The following is a 22,699-nucleotide window of genomic DNA, read 5'->3' on the forward strand; positions in this document are numbered from 1 at the left end:
TCTCTCAGATGCTCAGTTTCACATCCAACTTTTCTGAAGCTGACAAGCCTGAAACTTTCTAAATATTTTTATTTTTGTTCAATTAGACATCCCTATAAAACCAACTCTTATTTATACTATCGTTTGTCTCCTGTGAATGAAGGCGCTCCTAGTCAATTCTGCAGTCACAACAATTGTATAATATGCTGCACACAGTTACATTAAGTTCAGTGGAGTGAACCTCCCTTTATGCTGGGTTGAAGAACAGAATCAGCCCCTCTCCCCCCAAATTCACCTCTGAAAAACCAAACTAACCTGAGCATTCCACAAAAATATAATTCCATCATCTCCTGCAGATGCAAATCTGGTAAAGAGCAGAAAAATAAAAAAGCAATGAGGAAGATGATAAAGAGATTTTCAGCATCACACTATACACCAATATTCACTAATTAAATACAAATAATTATTTCATTTACAATAAATTTTTATATTAACCTGAAGCATAAAAAGTTACCTGTAAACTCCAAGTAGTATTTAGAAACCAAGGTCACTGAATGTTAAATAATAAGCTAAGACTGTTTACCATTAAAGAAGAAGGCTCAAAAATAGTGTGCTATGAAATTTGTCACTTTTTGCAAGAGGACTGCAGAAGCAATTTTCTTTCTGATCAGAAGTTTAATGTGGTGGTGGTTTTTCTTTAAACATAAAATAAAGACAAACTGATATTCTAGTAGCTTTTCTTCTATGCAAATGATTTAGAATAACATTTTAACAAGTTACAAAGCTGGGTTTCTTAGAGGTTAAATTCAGCCCCGGAGTGTTGGAATCCCACATTTTTCTAACGCCACGTTCTTTTAAGTAACTTAACACAAGAGCTGTTTTAGTGGCCAGGCTGAACTGCTGCATATAACACCTACTAAAATCCACTAAGGGGCCTAACCCCACATCTACAGTAGGAAAAATGGTCGGATTCTGGCCTGTTCCTAAATAGCTCATATTAAGCACAACCCAAATTCCAACTTTTTTCTAGTCTAGAAAGCACCCCTGTAAGCTTGCCTTAGGTTTGCCTACAATAGCAGCTTAGCAGCCTGGCAACTGAACTATCAGCAAATAATTGTTACTAGTTTTTCTAAGACAGAGTCACCCTCTATCTAGTAACCGACACAAATCGTTCTGATATGTCCTAAAGATATTTGAATTCATCTCTTGATTAGGACTGTATTGACACTTGAATTTTTATTTGTGTTTTCGGCTGCAGCCAAGGATTAAATAACCAATATTTGTGTGACATTTAACTAGAATTTTCAATCGCATTAATTATCACTACAAAAAGTCCAACTGTAGACACTAGGAAATTATACAAAGCCTCTGGTGGAAGAAATAGAAGAGAGAGAGAAGCAGAAAGGAACAAAAAAGAAGAGATCCAATCAGACATATCAAAAAGTGTGTGGAAACTAAAATGTGGATGCTACTGATAAAATGAAAAAGGGAAAGGAAAGAAAAGGGTAAAGGGAAAAAGGAATGATGGTAATAAATGTTAGGCAGATAGTTGGTAGAAAATGGTTTACTTTTTGAATGATCGAAATAGAACTTAGCTGGTATTGCATAGCATTGTGTTTAAAAAAATTGAATTGGATATGAATTAAGCCCTATGATATTCCTGTGAAGTAAGCAACATTTCAGGCAGAAATATAGCACAAATTCAATATAAGCAGCCCCTCGCTTTTAACAATCCCAACAGCAGAACTGATCTTTTCATTTTGATAATGAAGCAAACTGACAAACTCCATCAGGATGAACACCCTCTTTAAGCCAATGTTTCTTCTGATCCTATGGGGGCTTGTTACAACACAGTTGTCTTGTAGTTGCCCCCATTAACTGGAATCCTGTAAAAAATGTGTGTATGTGGTAGAGGGGGGAGGGATTAATTTCAACATATCGACAGTTGATAGATACCAAAATAAAGGAAAATGAAAGATATGACAGCTTACCTCTTTTCTCTTACCTGCTCTTCCTATCCCCTATATTCAGAATTTTAAGGAAGAGGTATGGGGGAGTAGAGGGTGGCAGGGGTGTGTGGAGGGGATGGGTGTGTGAGAGGGGGGCGGGTGCCTGCTGGTACTGGGAGAAGCTGTCCGGGCGCTGGGGTTGCACCAGCGTGGGGGAGGCGCCTGCCTCTCCAGCAGGGGAAGGGCACGGGGAGCACGGAGCTGCGTAGCTGGGCCGGTAGCACCAGGGTTGGTGCCTGTGCTCACAGAGGTGGGGCAGCCAGAAAATGCTGCAGGGAGCAGGGGGATGCGGGTCAGGAGTGAGGGACACCAGTAGGACTGGGAGGGCAGGGGGCTGCGGGTCAGGAGTGAGGGGCAGTGGCAGGGCTGTGGCTTGGGGGTGAGGGGCACTGGGGGGGCAGGGGACTGTGGGTCAGGAGTGCAGGGTACAGGCAGTGCCAGGGGACTGTGGGTTGGGAGTGAGGGGTATCAACATGATCTGCGGGGTGGGGTACTGTGGATCAGGAGTAAGAGGCAGCAGCAGGGCATATCACTGCCCTCTGCCCCACACACACACGCGCGCACAATCATATTACCCCCCACCCCAACAGGTGTTCTCTTTTTTTGAAACTGGAAATACAGTAACCCTAGTCTGAAAGCCCCCCGTAACTTTTGTGAATTAAGTAGTACCCCATTTCAAAACTAATTTAGTTATTATAATGCTTACCTGCTTGGACAAATGACTAGAGAGGGATACAAGAGTACTGCTTGGGCATGCAGGGATAAAAATCAGGAAGGCTGAAATGCAATTGGAGTTACAGCTAGTAAGGAACGTGAAGGCTAACTACAGTAAAATCCCTGTTTTTTGGCATTCTATTAGCTGGTATACTCTATTAACCGGCACTGCGCCGCCACCATCCACCACTCTGCACCACCACTGCTGCGTGCAACCCCCCCACGCCACCACTACTGCCATCCACCACCCCGCTCTGCCACCACCACATGCAAGCCCCCCACCCATGGCCTTGCTATTTTTAGATAACTGGCATTTTTACATTAATGGCACCCACCATTCCCTACTCATGCCGGATAATGGAGATTTTACTGTAGAAGGGTTTCTACAAGCATGTTATCATCAAGAGGAAAATCAGGGAAGGTGTGGGTCCCTTGGGGGAGGCAACCTAATGACAGTCAATGCAGAAAAGGCTAAAGTAATCTAGGCCTTTTTTAACTGAGTCTTCACAGGGAAGGGCAGCTTCCAGACTATTGCAAGCAGAAGCACAGTTTGGGGAGAAGGTGAGCAGCCAACAGTGGCAAAAGAACAGGTTAAGGACTATTTAGAAAAGCAGGACATGTACAAATCCACGGGGTCACCAGACACAGTGCATCCGAGTATGCTGAGGGAGTTGGCTGCTGTGACTACAAAGCCACTGGCCATTATTTTTGAAAACTAGTGGAGACTGGGAGAGGTCCTGGACAACTGGAAAAGGCAAATATAGTGCCCATCTTTTAAAAAAGGGAAAAATGAGGATCCAGGGAACTAGACTGGTCAACTTCACCTCAGTCCCTGGAAAAATCATGGAGCAGGTCCTCAAGGAATCCATTTCAAAGTACTTGGAGGAGGAGAAAGTGATTAGGAACAGTCAGCATGGACTCATCCAGGGCAAGCCAAGACTGACCAATCTGACTGCCTTCTACGACAATCCTCTGTGGACACGGGGAAAGCAGTGGACATGATATAACTTGACTTTAACATGACTTTTGATACAGCCTCCGACAACATTCTCATAAGCAAGCTAAGGAAGTATAAGGATGAACAGACTGTAAGGTGGATTTAACTAGAATTTTCAATCACATTAATTATCACTACAAAAAGTCCAACTGTAAACACTATGAAATTATACAAAGCCTCTGGTGGAAGAAATAGAAGAGAGAGGGAAGCAGAAAGGAACAAAAAAGAAGAGATCCAACTGCCTGGATCATTGGCTTCATAGGGCAGTAATCAATAACTTGATGTCCAGTTAGCAGCCAGTACCAAGGGAAGTGCCTCAGGGGTCAGTCCGGGGGCTAGTTTTGTTCAATATCTTCATCAATGATCTGGAAGATGGAATTAAGTGCACCCTCAGCAAGTTTGCAGATTGACACTAAGCTGGGGGAAGTACTAGATACGCTGGAGGATAGACCTTGACAGATTGGAGGATTGGACCAAAAGAAATTGTCATGCATCCCCAGAGAGTGGTGGTGGACAGGCCATTTTCGACCTGGAGGGATGTGGGCAGTGGGGTTCCCCAGGGCTCAGTCCTCGGGCCCGCACTGTTCAACATCAGTGACTTGGACGAGGGAGTGAAAAGCACCTTGTTCAAATTCGTGGATGACACTAAGATGTGGGGAGAAGTGGGCACGCTAGAGGAGAGGGACAGGCTACAACGAGATCTGGACAGGTTACAGTGGTGGGCAGCCGAGAACAGAATGGGTTTCAATACTGACAAGTGCAAGGTACTGCACCTGGGGAGGAAGAACCAGCAGCAGGCTGGGGAACTTCCTTCTCATCAGCACAGAGACAGAAAAGGACCTTGGAGTCATTGCTGATTCCAAGATGAACAGGGGCTGCCAATGTGAGGACGCGGTCAGAAAGGCTAACCGCACCTTGTCATGCATCCACAGATGCATCACGAGCAGGTCCAAGGAGGTGATCCTCCCCCTCTATGTGACATTGGTCAGGCCGCAGTTGGAGTACTGCATCCAGTTCTGGGCGCCGCACTTCAGGAGGGATGTGGACAGCATTGAGAGGGTCCAGAGGAGGGCCACTCGCATGATCAGGGGGCAGCAGACAGGCCCCAAGAGAGAAGGCTACAGGACCTGAACCTGTTCAGCCTCCACAAGAGAAGGCCGAGAGGGGATCTGGTGACTGTCTATAAACTGGCCAAGGGGGACCAGCAAGCAATGGGAGAGCCCCTGTTCCCCCAAGCACTACCGTGAGTAACAAAAAATAACAGCCACAAGCTGACCAAGACTAGATTCAGGCTAGATATCAGGAGGCACTACTACACAGTCAGGGTGACTAGGTTCTGGAACAAACTTCCAAGAGAAGTGGTGCTCGCTCCTACCCTGGGGGTCTTCAAAAGGAGGGTAGATAATCACCTAGCCGGGGTCGTTTGACCCCAGCTTTCTTTCCTGCCATGGCAGGGGGTAGGACTTGATGATCTGCTCAAGTCCCTTCCAACCCTACCAACTATGAAACTATGAAATCTCAGGATGTTCAATAAAGGACAAGTGCAAAGTCTTGCACTTAGGACGGAACAATCCCATGCACCAGTACAGGCTGGGGACCAACTAGCTAAGCAGTAGCTCTGCAAAAAAAGGACCTGGGAGTTACAGTGGAGACAATAAGTTGAACATGAGTCAACACTGTGCCCTTGTTGCCAAGATGGCTAACAGCATGCTGGGCTACTTTGGACGAAGTGTTACCAGCAGGTCAAGGGAAGTGATTCTTTCCCTCTATTCAGCACTGGTGAAGCCACATCTGGAGTACTGTGTCCAGTTTGGGGCCTCCCACTACAGAAAGGATGTGGACAAATTGGAGAGAGTCCAATGGGGGGCAACAAAAATGGTTCAGGGGTTGGGGAACTGGGCTTATTTAGTCTGGAGAAGAGAAGACAGAGAAGATTTAATAGCAGCCTTCAGCTACCTGAAGGAAGATTCCAAAAAGGATGGAGCTGGGCTGTTCCCAGTGGTGGCAGATAACAACAAAGAGCAATGGTCTCAAGCTGCAACAAGGGAAGTTTAAATTAAAAACTCTCTCACCAGGAGGTTAGTAAAGCACTGGAAGAGGTTCTCCAGAGAGGTTGTGGAATCTCCATCCTTGGAAGTTTTTAAGACCCAGCTAGACAAAACATTGGCTGAGATGATCTAGTTGGGGATGGTCCTGCTTTGAGCAGAGGACTGGGCTAGATGACCTCCTGCAGTCCTTTCCAACCCTTATTTTCTATGATTCTAAGAGGGACTGAGAAGGAGGAGGAGCAGCCAGCAGAGAAAAGCCTGTGCTGCTGTGAGTAGGGGGAGGAATGAGATCTCTGGAAGACAGGAGGACAAGGAGTGGAGCAAGGCCAGGGGCTAACAAACAAACAACCATTACAACAGATAACAACAAGAAGGACACTACAGCACAAGCTGCAGGAATGGAGCTCCCTCAGTGTAATAGGAAACCAAGGACCTCCAGTGGAGGGCTGAAATACTTGTACACAAATGCCAGAAGCATAGGAACAAACAGGAGGAACTGCCCCTCCTGCTTTCCAGCAGGGACTACGATATCGTAAGGATAACAGAGACCTGGTGGGACTCTACCCACTATTGGATCGTAGCTATAGAGGGCTACACCCTGCATAGGGAAAAAAGGTGGAGGTAAAGCTCTATATGTAAAAGAGCAGTACACCAACTTGGAAGCTGAAATTGGTAGTAAGGAAGGGTGACTTGAGACTCTCTGGGTCAAGATATGGGGAGGATGTGGCAAAAGGGACTTAACTGTAGGAATATATTACAGACCTCTGAATCAAGATGAGGCGCTAGATCTGGAATTCTCCAGAGAACTGAAAGAGGCTGCAAGAGCACAGGATATGGTCATCATGGGTGACTTTAACTAACCAGACATCTCCTGGGAAGAACACTCCGCAAGATCTGACCAGTCGCATAGATTCCTGACTTGTATCGACGAGCTCTACCTGTCTCAGGAAGTATATGGATCGACCAGAGGAAATGCCCTTCTAGATTTAGTTTTGGCCAAGGGGGACAACCTGGTGAGTGATCTGATGATACAGGGTAACCTAGGTGACAGTGACCATGACACTATCACTTTCACTGTCCATCACAGGGCTGGGAAATCTGTCAGTAAGGTACAAATGCTTGACTTCAATAAGCTAAGGGCTTTAGTGAGTAATGCCCTATGGGATCATGGACCAAGGGGAAAGAATGTGCATGGAGAATGGTTATTCCGTGTTCCTCAAGGACACAATCCTCAGTGCACAGAAGTTGTCCATACCTGTATGCAAAAAAAGTGGCAAAGGGGCCAGGAGGCCATGTTGACTCAATAGGAAAGTCACAGATCTTCTGAAAAAGAAAAAGGAGGCTTACCAGTGATGGACACTAGAAATAGGCCCCAAGGAGAACCACATAATACTGGCCCACACCTGGAGGAAGCAGATTAGAAAAACAAAGGTGGTGACTGAATTCAGGTTAGCGACTGAAATCAAGGACAAGAAGTCCTTCTATAGGTACATAGGTAACAGGAAGAAAACCAGTGGAAATGTGGGACCACTGCCCAATGCATCTGGACAACTGATCACAGATACCAAGGAGAAAACTGAACTCCTGAATGAGTACTTCGCATCTGCATTCCACCAGTCTACGAGTGATAGCCTGCCCAATGCAAATATGACGCAGAATAGTCAGAGTAAAGAAGACTACATACCAAGAGTCAACGTAGGCCTGGTAAAAGAACTGCTGGAGAGGCTGGATACCTTTAAGTCAGCAGGACCGTATGAACTCCATCCGAGAGTGCTGAACGAACTAGCTGAAGTTATCGCAGAACCGCTTGCCAACCTCTCTGAGAATCTGTGGCACTCGGGAGAGGTACCAGAAGACTGGAAGAAAGACCAAGTTGTCCCCATCTTCAAGAAGGGGAGGAGAGAGGACCCAGGGAACTACAGGCTGATCAGCCTGACCTCAATTCCAGGAAAAATCCTCAAAAAATTTCTCAGGGAGTCCATATGTGATAAGCTAGTAGAAGGCAACATTGTGAATGACAGCCAGCAGTTTTGTCATGGGTAGGTCATGTCTGACTGATCTCATCTTCTATGACCAGGTTACTCACCACCTGGATAAGGGAAATGAGGTTGACGTGATTCACTTGGACTTTAGGAAGGCCTTTGACTTGAGGTCCCATGAGGCTTTCAAGGTAAAACTAGGGGACTATGGGCTCAACAATTCAATGGACAGATGGGTGGGCAACTGGCTACAGGGTTGGACCCAGAAATTACTAGTAGATGGGTCTGTGTTGACCTGGAGGAAGGTAGCCAGTGGGGTCCCCCAGGCTTTGGTACTTGGACCAGTGCTTTTCAACATCTTCATCAATGATTTAGATGTGGGGGTGAAAAGCACACTTGCAAAGTTCACCAATGATGCTAAGCTGTGGGGAAGCGCCATGCATCAAGGTAGGCTGACAATCCATGCAGACTCAGACAGATTAGTTAGATGGGCGGACCAGAACCAGATGCTGTTCAACACCAAGAAGTGTAAAGTGCCCCATCTGGGGAGGAAAATTCCGCAACAAACTTACAGACTCAGTGGTGCTACGCTAGCTAGCACCACATCCAAAAGAGACCTGAGGGTCATAATTGACCATAAAATGAATACGAGCCACCAGTGTGATACGACAGTTAGCAGAGCAAACAATATGCTGGCATGCATCAACTGATGCATCTCAAGCAAAACTAAGGAAGTTATTCTCCTGCCCTACTCAGCATTGGTGAGGCCGCAGCTGGAGTACTGTGTCCAGTTCTGGGCACCACACTTCAAGAAGGATGTGGAGAAGCTTGTGAGAGTCCAGAGAAGAGCCACCCATATAATTAGAGGCCTGAAGAGCAAGACATATGAGGAAAGGCTGACAGATATGGGACTGTTCAGCCTAAAAAAGAGAAGACTTCAGGGGATTTGGTGGCAGCTTACAGATATATCAGGGGAGAGTATCAACATAGCCGCTAGGCAAACAACTATATACCAAAGTGGCCCTGGGGAAAACCAGGAGCAACAGTCATAAACTCCTAGAAGAAGGTTTCAGACTGAATATAAGGAAAAACTTCATGGTTTGTGTGACCCAGCTCTGGAATAGACTCCCAGCAGAGGTGGTGCAAACACCCTGGAGATCTTCAAAAGGAGACTGGATACACACCTTGCTGGGGTTTTTTGACCCCAGCAGTCTTTCCTGCCCAGAGCAGGGGGCCTGCTGGACCCAATAATCTCACAAGATCCCTTACAGCCCTAAACTTCTGTGAATCTGTGTGAGTGGCTGGCAGGGAAGAGCCACTTATCTCCACTTTACTACCCTTTATCTCCTCAATGGATCTTGGGTTCCTCTTTCCCACAGCACCCTTCAAAGGCAGCCACGGCTCCTTGGTTAAGAATCCCTGGTACAAGTGCTTGCTTCACAAAATCCAACACAGCTATCATGCTAGTCACTGCTCTCAACAGCCAAGACAACTGGCTAGGCAAAGAAAATGAACAATTCTTAAGCTACAGTATGTTCCTCCAATCACAAGTCAAGGCCCATTTGTACAGTAGCATCAAATATTCTGTATTAGTGCTATAGGTGTTGCATCTATTCTCCCCTGCTATCAATCTAGGGCTTAAAAGCTGTACTAACATTTTAAAATTGAAAATAAGTTGTAGATTCACTGGCTAAATGAATAGGAAACACTATATACAAGGTCAATCTAGCCTGGTGTCCTGTCTCTGAAGTAATCTGTCCAGTGTTTCAGAGGAAAATACAAGAAACCCCCAAATAAATTAATGTAGGATGCCCCTGCCTATGAGGGAGCTCCCATGAACTCCAGGCACCAGTGGTTAGCTCATACTGTAAGAAGGGGTAAGATCCCTTCTAATCTTTTTATCCTATCTCATGTGAATGTTCTCATTACCCATGGAAATAAATACCTGCATTTAATCTAATTTTTCTTCTGAGAATGAGAGCATTAGATGAGAATTCTGTGTTGTGTAAATAGGTTGCTTTTCAAACTTATTTTCTAGGATGTTGCTTTGTTCTGCCATTTGAACCAAGTTTACCTAATATACTTTTTCTACACCATTCATTATTTTGTATACGTCTATCAAGTCCCCTCTCCTTCTTCTTTAACAAATCTTTTCTATTTCCCTTCATTTAACATGCTTTATATAGCTCTATTGAGGTGAGATTCCCACCTTTGGATCCCTTCTATTTCTGCTATATCTTGTTTGATATAAGGATGAGACCCCTAGCACAATCAGCCACTCTCATTTTACACACGACCACTTTAAATCTGGAAGCCTATTTTCAGTGAAGGATGGGAGTATGAGCCGCCTGAACAAAGTTCTGAAAAGAAACCTGACCTTTGAAAGAGAAGGCATGTGTATTTCATCAAAACAGAAGATGTACAGGGTGTTTTTTTAAAAATAGGATTTCTTTTTAAGTATAAAGGTATAGTGTTGAACCAGCCATCCTACAGACATATTTTGTTCACCAAGCTGGAGTTTCATGGGTCACCTGATTCTTTTCCAGTCATGATCACCATCCTCTATAACCTTGTCTGCTTCCTAGAGGAGCAAGCAATGGTCAAATGAGCAACAAAGAAAGCTATTCTTAAAATGTGTTATGAACTCTGTTTAGTTTAATGTGTCAAATACTTGAGTATTACATGCAATTTTATCTCAGCCCATTTTTTGGAAGACTCTTGCTGAGGCTTAGCCTTCTTTAGTGATCTTACAATCAATATGACCCTCACTTCATGTTCAAAAATACAAAAGAAAAGAAGAAAAAAGCAGCTGTCTCTTAGGTTGATACAGGATTTATTTAGTATCTTCAAAAAACAATCTGAGAAAATTTTCCACTTGCTGGTTTTAACTGAGCCACCGAGAAAACAAGAAAATCCTTCTGCAAAATTCTCAATAAGATGATATTATCTAAAGACCTGAAGCGTGAAACCTGGCTTACAACAGTTGACAGAAAACACACAATGGAATAGCTACAAAAACTAAATAAAAACATTGCAGAAACAGAGTAACAATACTAATTTTATTGAAAGAAGCAAGTGAAAAAATATCATCAGCTGTTTAACAATGCAGAAACTACTATAGTCATGCTAAATGAAACCCTGAAATGACTATTCAAAACAGCAAACTCACCTAAATTGCTCAAACTCTCAGTAACAGTAAGCACCTACAGGATATTAATGCAATATTTCTTATCCGTATGTGATTTGTTAACCTGCCTTCAAACTGACCATCTAAAATCTGGTTTTATATGGATTATTATTTGTCTATTGCTATCAGTGTTTTTGATAAATTATGATGAAAACATGTCTTTCCCCCAATAATGGAAGGTTTCTTAGGATTACCAGGTGCCTCTGCACTGACAAAAGGATGCTTCAGGATTTCTATTTGAAAATCTGATTTTATAAGAATAAGTAGATCAACAGTGTATGTGTTCTGAAAACTACGTTGAAGAAATATTAATAAGACTAGTCTGGAAGTGATATAGAGACAACACAGCTCACCAGAAAAAATCTGACAATCTTCTGGGGGGCCTACTCTTATATTACTTAGAAAAATAAGTCTTAAGGAAATAGATGCATCTTTTCTATAATAGCTAAATAACACATACATAAGCAATTTAAAAGATATATACTGGAGAGCTCAAGAAGCCTCTGTGGACCCTTTTGCAGAACTGATAATTTTTTAAACAACTGCAAACCTATTCAAGCTGTAGGACAACCCACATACAGAGGAATCCAGCTACTAGACTGCAAAGACTACATCTGGGAGAGAAAGACTTCTACAACAAAGTAACTGTAACCTAGAGGAACTACACTGAACTAACAGCCAGGAGGCCATAACATAAAATCTCATCTCTGCCATTTTCCATTTCTACGGGCACATCTACGCATTCATTAATGCGCCATAGTTACTACACATTAAGTATAGTACCTGTACAGGTTTCCCTCGCTTTATGCTGTATATGTGTTCCTGGAAAATGGCGCCTAACTCAAATTCACATAAGGGAACCCACTTTACAATGTAACAAATCGGGATATGCTCCAAGACCTCGACTGTACCAACCCCCAGACCCATTTCTACCACTTTTACAAGACAATTTTTGTACTCACCAACAGCAGACAGTACACACAAGCACAGGGCACTGTCATAATGGGGATGGCAACTACAGAAACGTGTCACAGACAATGAGCGAGGAGCACAGATTTACACAGGAGACTACTTTGGTGTGTATCACTCCCACAATGCACCACACAAAGCAGCTGACTGCAGGCTTCTACCACACCGATCACATAAGAGTGAATTTACCTCGCATACAGCAAATTTTTGGTATAAAAAAAGTAATCGCATAAGAGTGAATTTGCACATACAGAACCCACATAAAGCGAGGGAAATCTGTATAAGCAAGTACTAAATCAATGTGCAGTAACTGGCGCTACTGCACAGAAACACTAGCACACAGCTTTATAGTGATGCTAACTACACATCAGCCTAATACTACTGTGCAGTAGTGTATTAGCAAGGTTTTTGCCATGACACAGTATTGTGCAGTAGTATTAAGCTACTGTGCAGTTAGTGTCTCATGTAGATATGCCCTATATGTAGCCTATTGGTAAATAAGTATCTTAAGCCCCCACCTGTCCGACCTAAAAATGGCTGCTACAGCCCCCCAGCTACAGACACTTGGTATGTTAGCTCACATGTTTAGCACTGGAAAGCCTCAATTCAACTGGCATGTCAGCTAATAAGCAGTTGTCACACAAGCACTTCATAAGTGATATTATTATTGAATAAGATTTTAAATCAAGTTTTCAACCTTTTTAGACTCAAGGCACTCCTTGGAAAATGCTAGCTCTTAGTTTTCACTCAATTTTTGACTACAGAAAAATAATAGAGCAATTCTTTTGTTGCAAGGAACTCAGGAACACCACAACAGGTCAGAAGGTTTTTGACACTGAATGCCTATTTGAAATCTCTGAGTTTCTCTTATAAATTGTGTTTGCAAACCCAACAGTGCTAACACTATATGGCACCCTCTGGCACCCCTTGAAATAATCTTAAGGCATGCCAGAGTGCTGCGGCACCCTGGATGACAACAACTGCTTTAGATCCCTGCCCAATAAGGCTGTCAAGTATTCCCACATTTCCCAAGGTCACCTCACGCAAAGCTGGGGGCAGAACCCAGGTCTTTAATGTTAACTGCAACAAGCCTTATTTATTCAATAATTCTGCATTTGAAATGCCCATGCTAAATCAGCATGCTGCATCTGGTTTGTAACCATTCTTCTAGGAATTAAAAAACTCCCTTCCCTAGAGCATAAACTTCAGCTCAAATAGTTAAAACAGGACTATCTTATAAATAAACAAGAACTGAGGTCATAATAGAAAGTGTTAGGGACCATATCAATGAAGACACAGAGCTGAAAATGAAAAAAGGAAACAAGGGGAACAGCAAAGACTGTGAGATGCATAGCAAGTGGAAAAGAGAAGCAAGAAGAAATCAAAGGAAAAGTGGGATGGGGAGGTGGGAGCTTTGGCAGCAGCATTATGAATAGAACAAAAGTGGTGAAAAGGTGAGAATCTGAGAAGCCAGACAATTATAGGCTCCAGTATTTCAACAGTGGCTACGGTTATAAATAGATGGATTTGGGTAATATTAAAAATAGCAGAAAGGGAAGGCTTCCCAGAAGACTAGAAGTAGTTGGAGAAGGTGTGTAAAGTCTAGGAGAGTGGAAAAATGTGGATTGGGTTGAACCACACTAAGATTAGCATATTTAACTGCTGTCTTTTATCTGGGATAACAGTAAAACACCATTAACTTCCTTTATGAAAGCAAGCAGCTGAAATAAAAGCAGTCTTCATACCCAACACACAAAACTCCTATGTTTATAAAAGCAATGCAGAGTTAAGTGGGTGAATGTGTATCCATGCATATGCATGTTACACGTGTTGAGAAAAACAAATGCATGTGAAGAAAAAAAAGCCAGAGTTCAGAAACAGACTAAGAAAAAATCCATGTGTAGCCCTGGAGGAAACTTAGAAAGTGTGCTTTGGGCTGAAAAAGGTGTGGAGCTATGAGCAGGGCAGTTTGATTCTTCCTATGCTCAAGAAAGCAAGACTGCATTCTTGTAAATAAAAAGAAATGCTTCAAAGAAACCAGATTCCATGACCAATAATCTATGAGAGCCTGAATTCTGGTTAACTGCTCGGGTCAAAGGGAGTACCCATATAATAACAAAAGGAGATATGGGAAAGAATTTACAAGGAAAAGTAATTCATTTCTGGATAAATCAATTTTGAACTGAAAGCAGGACTTAGTAGAATGTCAGAAGGCACTGTACAGCATTTAGGTTACTGGTATAAAAAGATGACTGAAAAATTGGAAAGCAAACAAAAAGGGGCATGAAAATGTTCAAGGATCCCAGTGTAATTTACAAATACCAGCACACAACCTCTGTCTGATGAAGGGAAGTATTTATCCTCATGTTATAGGAACCTGAGGCACAGAGAGATATTAAGAAATATGACCAAAGAACTCAAGAACATACCCTATGCACTATACAAGGGGTGCTCAACCCCAGCCTACCAGCCAGATCTGGCTCCTGATGACATGTCATCCAGCCCATGGGGCTTTTCATGGATCTATAGGGAGCCCTGCAGCCATGACCCCACGCCAGATAGGGCACACAGGGTGATACGGGCCCTGATCCAGTGCATGGGGCCAGGCAGGGGTGGTACAGACCCTGATCCTGGTGCCAGGGGGCAGCAAGGGCCTGGGGCCCAGAACCCAGGGCTAGATCCTAGAGCACAAGGCTGGGCAGGGGCAGCACAGGACCCAATCCTGCATGAGGTGCACTGAGGACATTGTGGAGCGCTGGCAGTCCCAATCCAGTATGCAGGCCCAATCTTGGTGCACAGGGCTCAATCCAGCCTGCAGACTGCCCTGTGACACTCATCTGGCCCACAGGGCCAAAAGGTTGAACATCACTGATCTGTTCGAGTTGCAGATCAGTATCAAATTCTGTAAAAGTGTAGTTGTGAGACAGTTGTTTATGTAGTTTTAGGATAGGTTAGACAAGAATTTGTAGTGGATGGTTTGGATAGGCATATTCCTGCCTTGCACAGCTGGACAAGATGACCTCCAAAGGTCCATTCTAGCCCTATGTTTCTATCATTCTCCCAAAAGGAGCATTAAAATACAGGTCTGGATTATCCAATCATATACACTTAGTTTCTGGCAGAAGAGGTAGATTGAAACGTTTCATAATTTTCACAACTTTCCTGTTCCCAAGGATGCAGCAAAATAATCAGGAAAAAAAAACAATCTCTTACCGATATTCATCTATCTGTACTAGAAATCGCACTATATCTTGATGACCTCTTAGCACAAGGAGCTCAGTGTAAGGATTCTGAATTTGTTCTTCACCTATGGTCTGCACAGACGATTTCTAAAAATCCATCAAATAAGAGACGTTAATCATGACTGTACTTACAGAATTGCTTTTAATAAAGTCTTTAGCCACATCTACCTTTATATGTCTATTTTTGAATATATGGTTAATTTTAAAGTTATATCAAACTTATGGTCTAACCCAAGGGTTTTCAACTGGGGGTACTCATACCCCTGGGGGTACTTGGGAAGGCCTCCGGGGGTACTCAGCAGTGAATGCCACTGCCATTTTCCCCGCTGCTGGACTGCCGCCACTTCGATCAGCTGCTGGGGGACTCAGCCCCCCCGCTCGTCGACCGCCAGGGGACTCCTTCCTTCTCAACCAGCTGCCCGGGGAACACTGACCCAAAAAAAGTCGAAAACCCCTGGTCTAGCCTATCCATTCCCTTAATGCAAATTATGCATCTCATTATTTAATAAAAGTAGATTATTTCATAACATGTATTTTGAGTTACAGTTTAAAATGGTAAAAAACCTCCATACTGAACAATTAACCTTTTTTTTTAGACCACCATGTTAAGTCAAGAAACCAATTTAGTTAATGATAACTAATCCTTTTGACTTTATACACTATGTAGTTAAGCGTTTGAAGTTTTCTTAAAAGTGTATTTTTTTGGGGAGGTCTGTGCACTCTCTTAATCATTTCATTTAAAAAATGGACAATACCTTTAAAACAAATATGAAGAAATCCTTTTTTAGTTTAGCAACACATTCATTATCCTTTGGGATCTTATCACAATATACTGAGACTACAATTTAATAACATTTAAAAAAATAGAATAATCATTTATACAATAAGAGCAGCTGTAAAAATAGCAGTTCAGATAATAATTAAAAGGGCTATCAATCATGCTTATGACACAAGCTGATCAAGGTTCCTGGTTTTCTCTGTTTAAAAATTGCAAATTCTCTGATTAACCGCCCCCCAACATCAGTGTTTTTCCATGATTAAAATGAAATGTCCCTATATATATAGGTATCAGTTGAATACAAAGTTTTATTGATATATTTACAATTTTAAAGCAATTTGGAAGATTACCGGTGCCTCAATCACTATAATAAAAAAATTCTAAATATCTATAAATTTTGGCATTTGATTTTGGGTTTATCATGGAAAAAATCAGAGCTCCCCCCTGTCCCTTCACTCACCACAATGCTACCCACCCCCACCCCCACTTTGTGGTGCTGAGCAGCCCTGATATCCCCATGCCCTGCCCATGCCATTGCCCCTCACTCCCAAGCCACAGCCCCCTGACCCTACCAGCCACCCTCACCCCAACCCACAGCCCCTTGGTCCTGCCGGTGCCCCTCATCCCAACCCACAGCTCTCCAGCCCTGCCGGTGCCCCTCACTCCCAACCCACAGCCCCTGGGCCCTGCCGGTGCCCCTCACACCCCAACCACAGCCCCTCAGCCCTGCCATGCCCCTTACTCCCCACCCACAGCACCCCACCCCGCTGGAATGGGCCTCCACCTGCCAGAGCTACAGAGCCAGGGAACCGGGTCTGCTGCCCCCCACAGCAGCGCCTGAGCCCCAGCTTCGACCTGTGGGAGGCAGCGGCTGCTGTGGCCCGAGCAGAGCATGGAGCCCAGCTACCCCTCCCCTACGGGTGGCATGACTGGAGCAGAGCCCATGGGAGGAGGGCGGGGTGGAGAAGAGGTTAGCTGCTATAGGCTCAGGGCTCCCCGCCCTGCTGCCCTCCCCCTGGAGGCCTCAGTGGCCCAGCAGGCAGGACCTGGTACGGCAGGGCAGAGCAGGGCAGGGAGGCTTGAAGCCCCACACTGCCTTGGCAAAGTGCCCCTGCCTGTGGGTGTGGCACAGAGCTATGGCACAGGTGTGGCACAGAGCTATGCCCCCTGCTGTTGCCAGGGGTGCCTCGCCACGGTGGTGCGGGGCTCTCGGCAGTGGCACCATGGCTCCCTGCCCCACTCTGCCCTGCTGTGCCAGATCCTGCCTGCTGGGCTACAAAGGCCCCAGGGGGAAGGCAGCAGGGCAGGGAGCCCACATCCACCCCCACCCCACATGCAAATCTGGGGGGGGGGGCATGTGCCCCCTTTCTCCCCCTGGGAGTGTGCATAGTGGCAGGGAACCAACATGCCCGATACTCCCTGGACAAACCGCCCACGGTTCTGTCCCCCTCCCCAGTGAGGCCTTGCAGCCGTGCACTCCCGCCCCAGCCCTAGGCCCCAAGCCCCAGTCCCCATGCATCAGCCCAGCTGGGCAGTGCACCCAGCCCTGCCCAATTCCCTTCCTCACTATGAGGGCCTCATTTCTAACCCCCCAATAGACTTACCTACAGGAGCTGCTCACCAGGCTGCCTGGCTGCCATGTGCACGTGGTGCCCCCCTGCCTGACTGCCCTCCTTTAGTTCCCCCCCAGCCCCTAGCAGGCTCTGCCAGCCTGCAAGGAGATACCCGCTGCTTCCAACATTTTTCTCCTTAAAAAGAGAAAGCCCACGTTTTTCTGTGATGAACAGAAAACCCAGATCCTTGCTGATCATCAGTCAACATCAGCAAAGCATTTTATCCACTGTGCAAAATTGAATCATTAGAGGCAGTCCTTGGACTTATGACACAACTGGTTCCTGAAAACGATGTCTTAAGTTGAAACGTTGCAACTCGGAACTGATTTTCCCATAGGAAACAATGTTATAAATGGGGGATTGGTTCCTGAACCAAGGCCTGATACCCTGCTTTCACCAAAAATAACCCAGAATTTTGTACTCAAATCAATTATAGAGGAATAACATAGCTACATTAATGTATTTATATTTTAAATAGCAATCATATTGATTTGGAAGGACTTCTTTGAGGTGACTTTGCTGGACTTTTTGAAGGGCTCTCGGTTGGACTTTTTGAAGGGTTCTTGGCTGGATTCTTCTCAGGAGTCTTGGCTGCAGGTTTTTCTGGAGTCTTGTCTGCTTTCTTAAAGAAAGTGTCCAAGGAAGTTTGGACAGACGTTCTCCAGGGAGATGGGCAACATAGCGACTTGCTCGCTGACATGGCATCACATCAGATCAAGCGTTGTAAAGTCAAAACTGACATCAGAAAGTTGAAACAGGGTGTCAATTTATAAACGCTGTAAATGTGAATGTTGTAACTCGAAACATTGTAAGTCAAGGACAGCCTGTATTCAGCATTAGCTAATATGAACTATCCTTCACTTCAGGATAAGCAAGGCAACATCCTCCAGGACAGCCTCATTATTCCTTGCAGACTCCAAAAGAACACAATTCTAGTGCTGCTACAAAATATCAACTACTATACATTCTTGGTTTTCCATGTAGCCAGGCAGGAAAGCTCTCTCTCTGGATGACAAGCATAGTTTTCTGAGACTGAAAAAATTACTTTCAGACAAGAGTAATAAATTCCTATTAAATTATTTTTGTATTGTGTTTGGTATCATGAGATCACTGTCCCCGAGATAACAGTGTCAAGGTTAGGGAATGTAATCAGTGTTTTCTTTTCAAACCAAGCAGTCAAAGTACTGTAACATTTTTTTTATTTTATCATGAATTTCATGATATTTGGTATTTTCCATAAAGTGCCGGTTCCAGATTTCATGTGATTATATGGAAATTTCAGCTTCTGTTCCAAAAAACATTCTAGCACTTGTAGCTATGGGAAAAAGCCTAAACACACAAATGCTAAAGGTTCAGAAACAAGTAGTCTGCTTAAAAGAAGCAAAAAGGGTTTTTTTTAAATTAATTCTTTAAGAGTCTCATGGTTTTTGAACAGCTGAAGTTGGCTGGCACTGTTGTACTCAGATGATTTTTTATTCATATTTTAAGTTATCAGATAAGCTTGCAGTAACTTGGTACAAATGCATGTTTAGGCACACATGTTTATGACAAAATAAACTACCTTTATTCCCTAGTAAAAGTGGAGTGAACCCAGCCCTATGCCTATTTAAATCGCTCTACTCCAATCTGGGATAAAAGTAGCATTCAGGAAGTGGGGAATATCTAAGTACTAGTGTATATACCTGCCTGCAAAAAAAGGTTGACCCCACTGGTCTTGATGGTAAAATCTGTTGTAAATTATTCCACAACATGCTAAGCACCCTAATTCTAGTCTCACCTATTGGTCAGAGGTCACCATGGTCAAACTGGTACAGACTGGAGGTTTTTGCTTTCCTCTGTAGTGGTGGGAGAGATACCTGGCCCTCTTCCTCAGACCTCAAGCATATTTTAACAGCTCTTCCAGCAGCAGGATATTGGTCAGCAGGACATTGGTTACTGTTGTCCCCCTGCTTTACCTGTGGCAGGTTAGCATGCCTTGTAGCTGTGGCAGGGTTGACTGGGTAGTTTTTCTAACAGGTTAGACAATAGATATGTTTAGGATGGTTTGGATAGAGATTATCCTGCCTCTGGCTAGATGACCTCTGAAGGTCCCTTCCAGCCGTATTTTTCTATGATTCTGTATCCAATGCAAGCTTGCATGCTCTACGTTGGGGAGAAAAAAAATACATCCCATGGGCTGGATCTGGTCCATGGAGGTGCGTCGCTCAGCCTGCAGGGCTTCTCACACACCACACCTCCGCCATAACCACTGAACCCCCACAGCCGCAATGTCATGCCTGTGTAGTTCCTGATCCAAGGGAGTTAATGTCTCTCACTTCCTCCAGATCCCAACCCCATTGTCCCCACCAAAACCAGGGTTTTTGGTGACCCTTGGTGAGTAAGATTGATGGAAGGAAAAGGGAGGAGCAAGTGGCTGCAGCATTAACTCTAGAGACATGCTGAAACAGAGGCTCAGTCAGCCCACAAGGATTAATGCTGCTGCTGCTGTTTGCACATCATGGGAAGTACCACAGTCCTGATTTGGTCCATGGGGCCAAACAAGTTTGACATCACTGTTCTACATTACTTTACTTTCTGCTATTGTTGCTATTCTACACTGTCCTAGAGAGCCTGGTAAAGCTGAAAGCTCCCCTGTTGGTGAAGTACAATTTGACCTAAACAAAACAGTGATCACCATTAGTTATTCCACAATAGTGGGGGTCAAGCTCTTCGGCAGGAGTGCCACAAATTAGCCAAGTACCATTCCAATCCCCCTCCCCAACCTGATCTGCTGCTGTGCTCCTTGCCCCATCTGTTTCTCTGCTTTCTCCCTGATCTGCATGCTGCACAGAGAGGCTGCCCATGCCATTTGTGGCACACATGCCACAGGCTGGTCATGCCTAATTTATAAGGTACTCTCTCTTTTTTTTTTTTTTATTACTTCCTTGATATTCACTTAACATTTTGCTCTCAGTGAGTGTTCTAATGTCAAAAGCTGCCCTTCCAAAAGACAGGAGAGCTACTGAGCCACAGTGACAAAGGAATTATAAATTTTAATTAAAATTCTGTGTTGCTGTTGAAGAGTTGTACTCTAATCTTCAGCAGGCTGGAACTGAAGCTTTGGAGCACCAAATAAACCCTTTACCATTTACAAAGGAGACAGATTAGTGGGAGAGAGGATGTTACCCTGGGCCTCACAAAAAGTAGGAACCCAGACAAGGAAAATGGGGGTCACCTGAAGAGCAGGCAGAATTACTAGCAGCTGGAAACACCAAGAAACAGATGCAGGTTAGAAGTCAATTAGCAGGTGTTTCTGTTTCTCTACCAAACCTAACAGCCTTTCTGTAAATGGGTATTCTTTTATTTTTAGTAATAAACCTATTTGGATTTTCTACCTTACAGTGCATCTGGTGATAAGAATGACTTCACTGCAGTTGCAGAAACAGGCATCCTATTCCCAGGGGGACAGCAGAACCATTTTCTTTGGCAATCCCAGGGAAACCCCAAGAGTTCAAGGGGTTCTCCACTAGGCTGTAAAGTCCTGTTAGGTTGCTTGTTGAAGTGAGCTTTGCAAGGGGAGAAGAGTCAATCAAAGGCCCGTGGATACACAACAGGGCCATGGGAAGAGGATCTAGGGCTCTGGGGTCACTCTAAGGCAGAGTCAAGCAAAATACGGCCTGCGGGTTAGATCCGGCCCACCAGGCAATTTCATCTGGCCCACAGCTGCCCACCAATTAATTGTACCCCACCCAGCTGGGGAGGGCCCCCCGGCCTGTCCAGCACACAGCTTCTGGGCAGGGCTGCTGCTGCCACTGCGGCAGCTGCCAGGGGACCTGCTCGGCTTCCAGCAGCTACTCTTCATGTCTCTGCTAGAGTGCTCGCTCTGGGCACCAAGTAGACAAGCCACAGCTGGGCAGGAACACAGAGCGTGGGGCTGAGGCTGGCAGGAGCCGAGAGCCGGTGCTCAGCAGAGGGGTGGGAGCATGGTGCTCAGGTGGACAAGGTGTGGGTGCATGGGGTTTGTAGGGTGTGAGGGAGAGTGGGAGGTGTAGAGACTCTGCTGGGAAGCAGGCAGCAGGGCTCCCTGCCACTTCCAGCAGAGTCTTAGCAGGTGCACATGGCAGCAGGTTAGGGAAAGCAGCCAGCTGCATCACATGGGGCTTCTCCCTGGTGGCACAGGAGTCCCTAGAGCTGCATGCAAGTCCTGCACGATAGAGGTGGGCTGGCCTGGCTCTGCTTCTTGCCAGCTGCCACATGCAGCTCCCAGAACTGGCTGGACCTGCATATTGCTGGGCAGCTGAGCCTGTGTGGGCCATGAGCACCCTGAGGGCCTCCTGCTGCTGGTGGGGGCAGGAGCTGTGCACCATGGGGGATGGGCATGTGGGGGGATACCCACACCTCTCCCCATAAACACCCAACACCCTGCCCACAATCCTCCCAACATACCCTACACCCCCTCCACACCTGCCCAGTCTCCACCATATACTTATTCCCTCAACCACACCCCACACACAAAATACAGAAGTAAGACTTGATTTTTGAGCTATTATGCAATCACCTCTATATACACTGTGCAAACACAACTCATGACAAAAATATTTTTAAAAATAAAATTAAAATACATTCTAGGAGATGTTTGACTTTCAGTATATGAGTTGGGTTTTTTACTGGTTCCAAAGTGGCACCTGCTCCTCCACCCCCGGGGTACTTCTGGGTACAAGGGGAGACGTCCCGTGGCAAAGGTCAGGGGTGGGGGAGGGGGCCTTCTGGCCACAAGACGGCGGCCAGGGGCGGGCACCTGATGAGGGGCGGGGCTATGCCACAGCCCTCCTAGCTCACCAGAACCGGCTCAGCGCCCTCCAGCCAAAATAACTACCTGCCCCGGCCTGCAGCCTTGATGCACTGGCTGCACAGACCACAACCTGCCAGCCCCTGGCCAACAGCACCCCAGCCCTGAGCAAGACCAGGGGCTGGTCACCAGCACCTCACCATAGGGCTCAAGTCCCTCACCAGAAACCACCTGGGAGCGTTTCCTGGAAAGAGCCTTAATACCCCGTTCACGCCCAGCATAAGCCTTAAGTACGCTTTAAACAACGTTTCTAATAAACCACCCCACCCCCGCCGCCTGCCTATATGCACACACTTGTACACGCGCAGCCCCGCCCAGCCTTGGGGCGGGGCCGGGGCAGGCAGCCCCACCCCCGC

General features: G+C 45.3%; 1 protein-coding gene across 1 annotated transcript in view; it reads right to left on the reverse strand.

Moving 5' to 3' along the window:
* Positions 1 to 22,490, reverse strand: part of WDR41 (WD repeat domain 41) — a 101,315-nt gene extending 78,825 nt beyond the window's left edge. Inside the window, exons 1-3 of the mRNA XM_006027080.2 lie at positions 22,484 to 22,490; positions 15,096 to 15,211; positions 295 to 343 (exon numbers count right to left, since the gene is read on the reverse strand). Of these exons, the coding sequence (XP_006027142.1) occupies positions 295 to 343; positions 15,096 to 15,211; positions 22,484 to 22,486 (168 nt within the window). The 5' untranslated portion in view covers positions 22,487 to 22,490. The remainder of the gene's footprint in view (positions 1 to 294; positions 344 to 15,095; positions 15,212 to 22,483) is intronic.
* Between the last annotated feature and the right edge of the window lie 209 nt (positions 22,491 to 22,699).

This window comes from Alligator sinensis, unplaced genomic scaffold, assembly GCF_000455745.1.
Source record: "Alligator sinensis unplaced genomic scaffold, ASM45574v1 scaffold159_1, whole genome shotgun sequence".
Lineage (NCBI taxonomy): Eukaryota > Metazoa > Chordata > Crocodylia > Alligatoridae > Alligator > Alligator sinensis.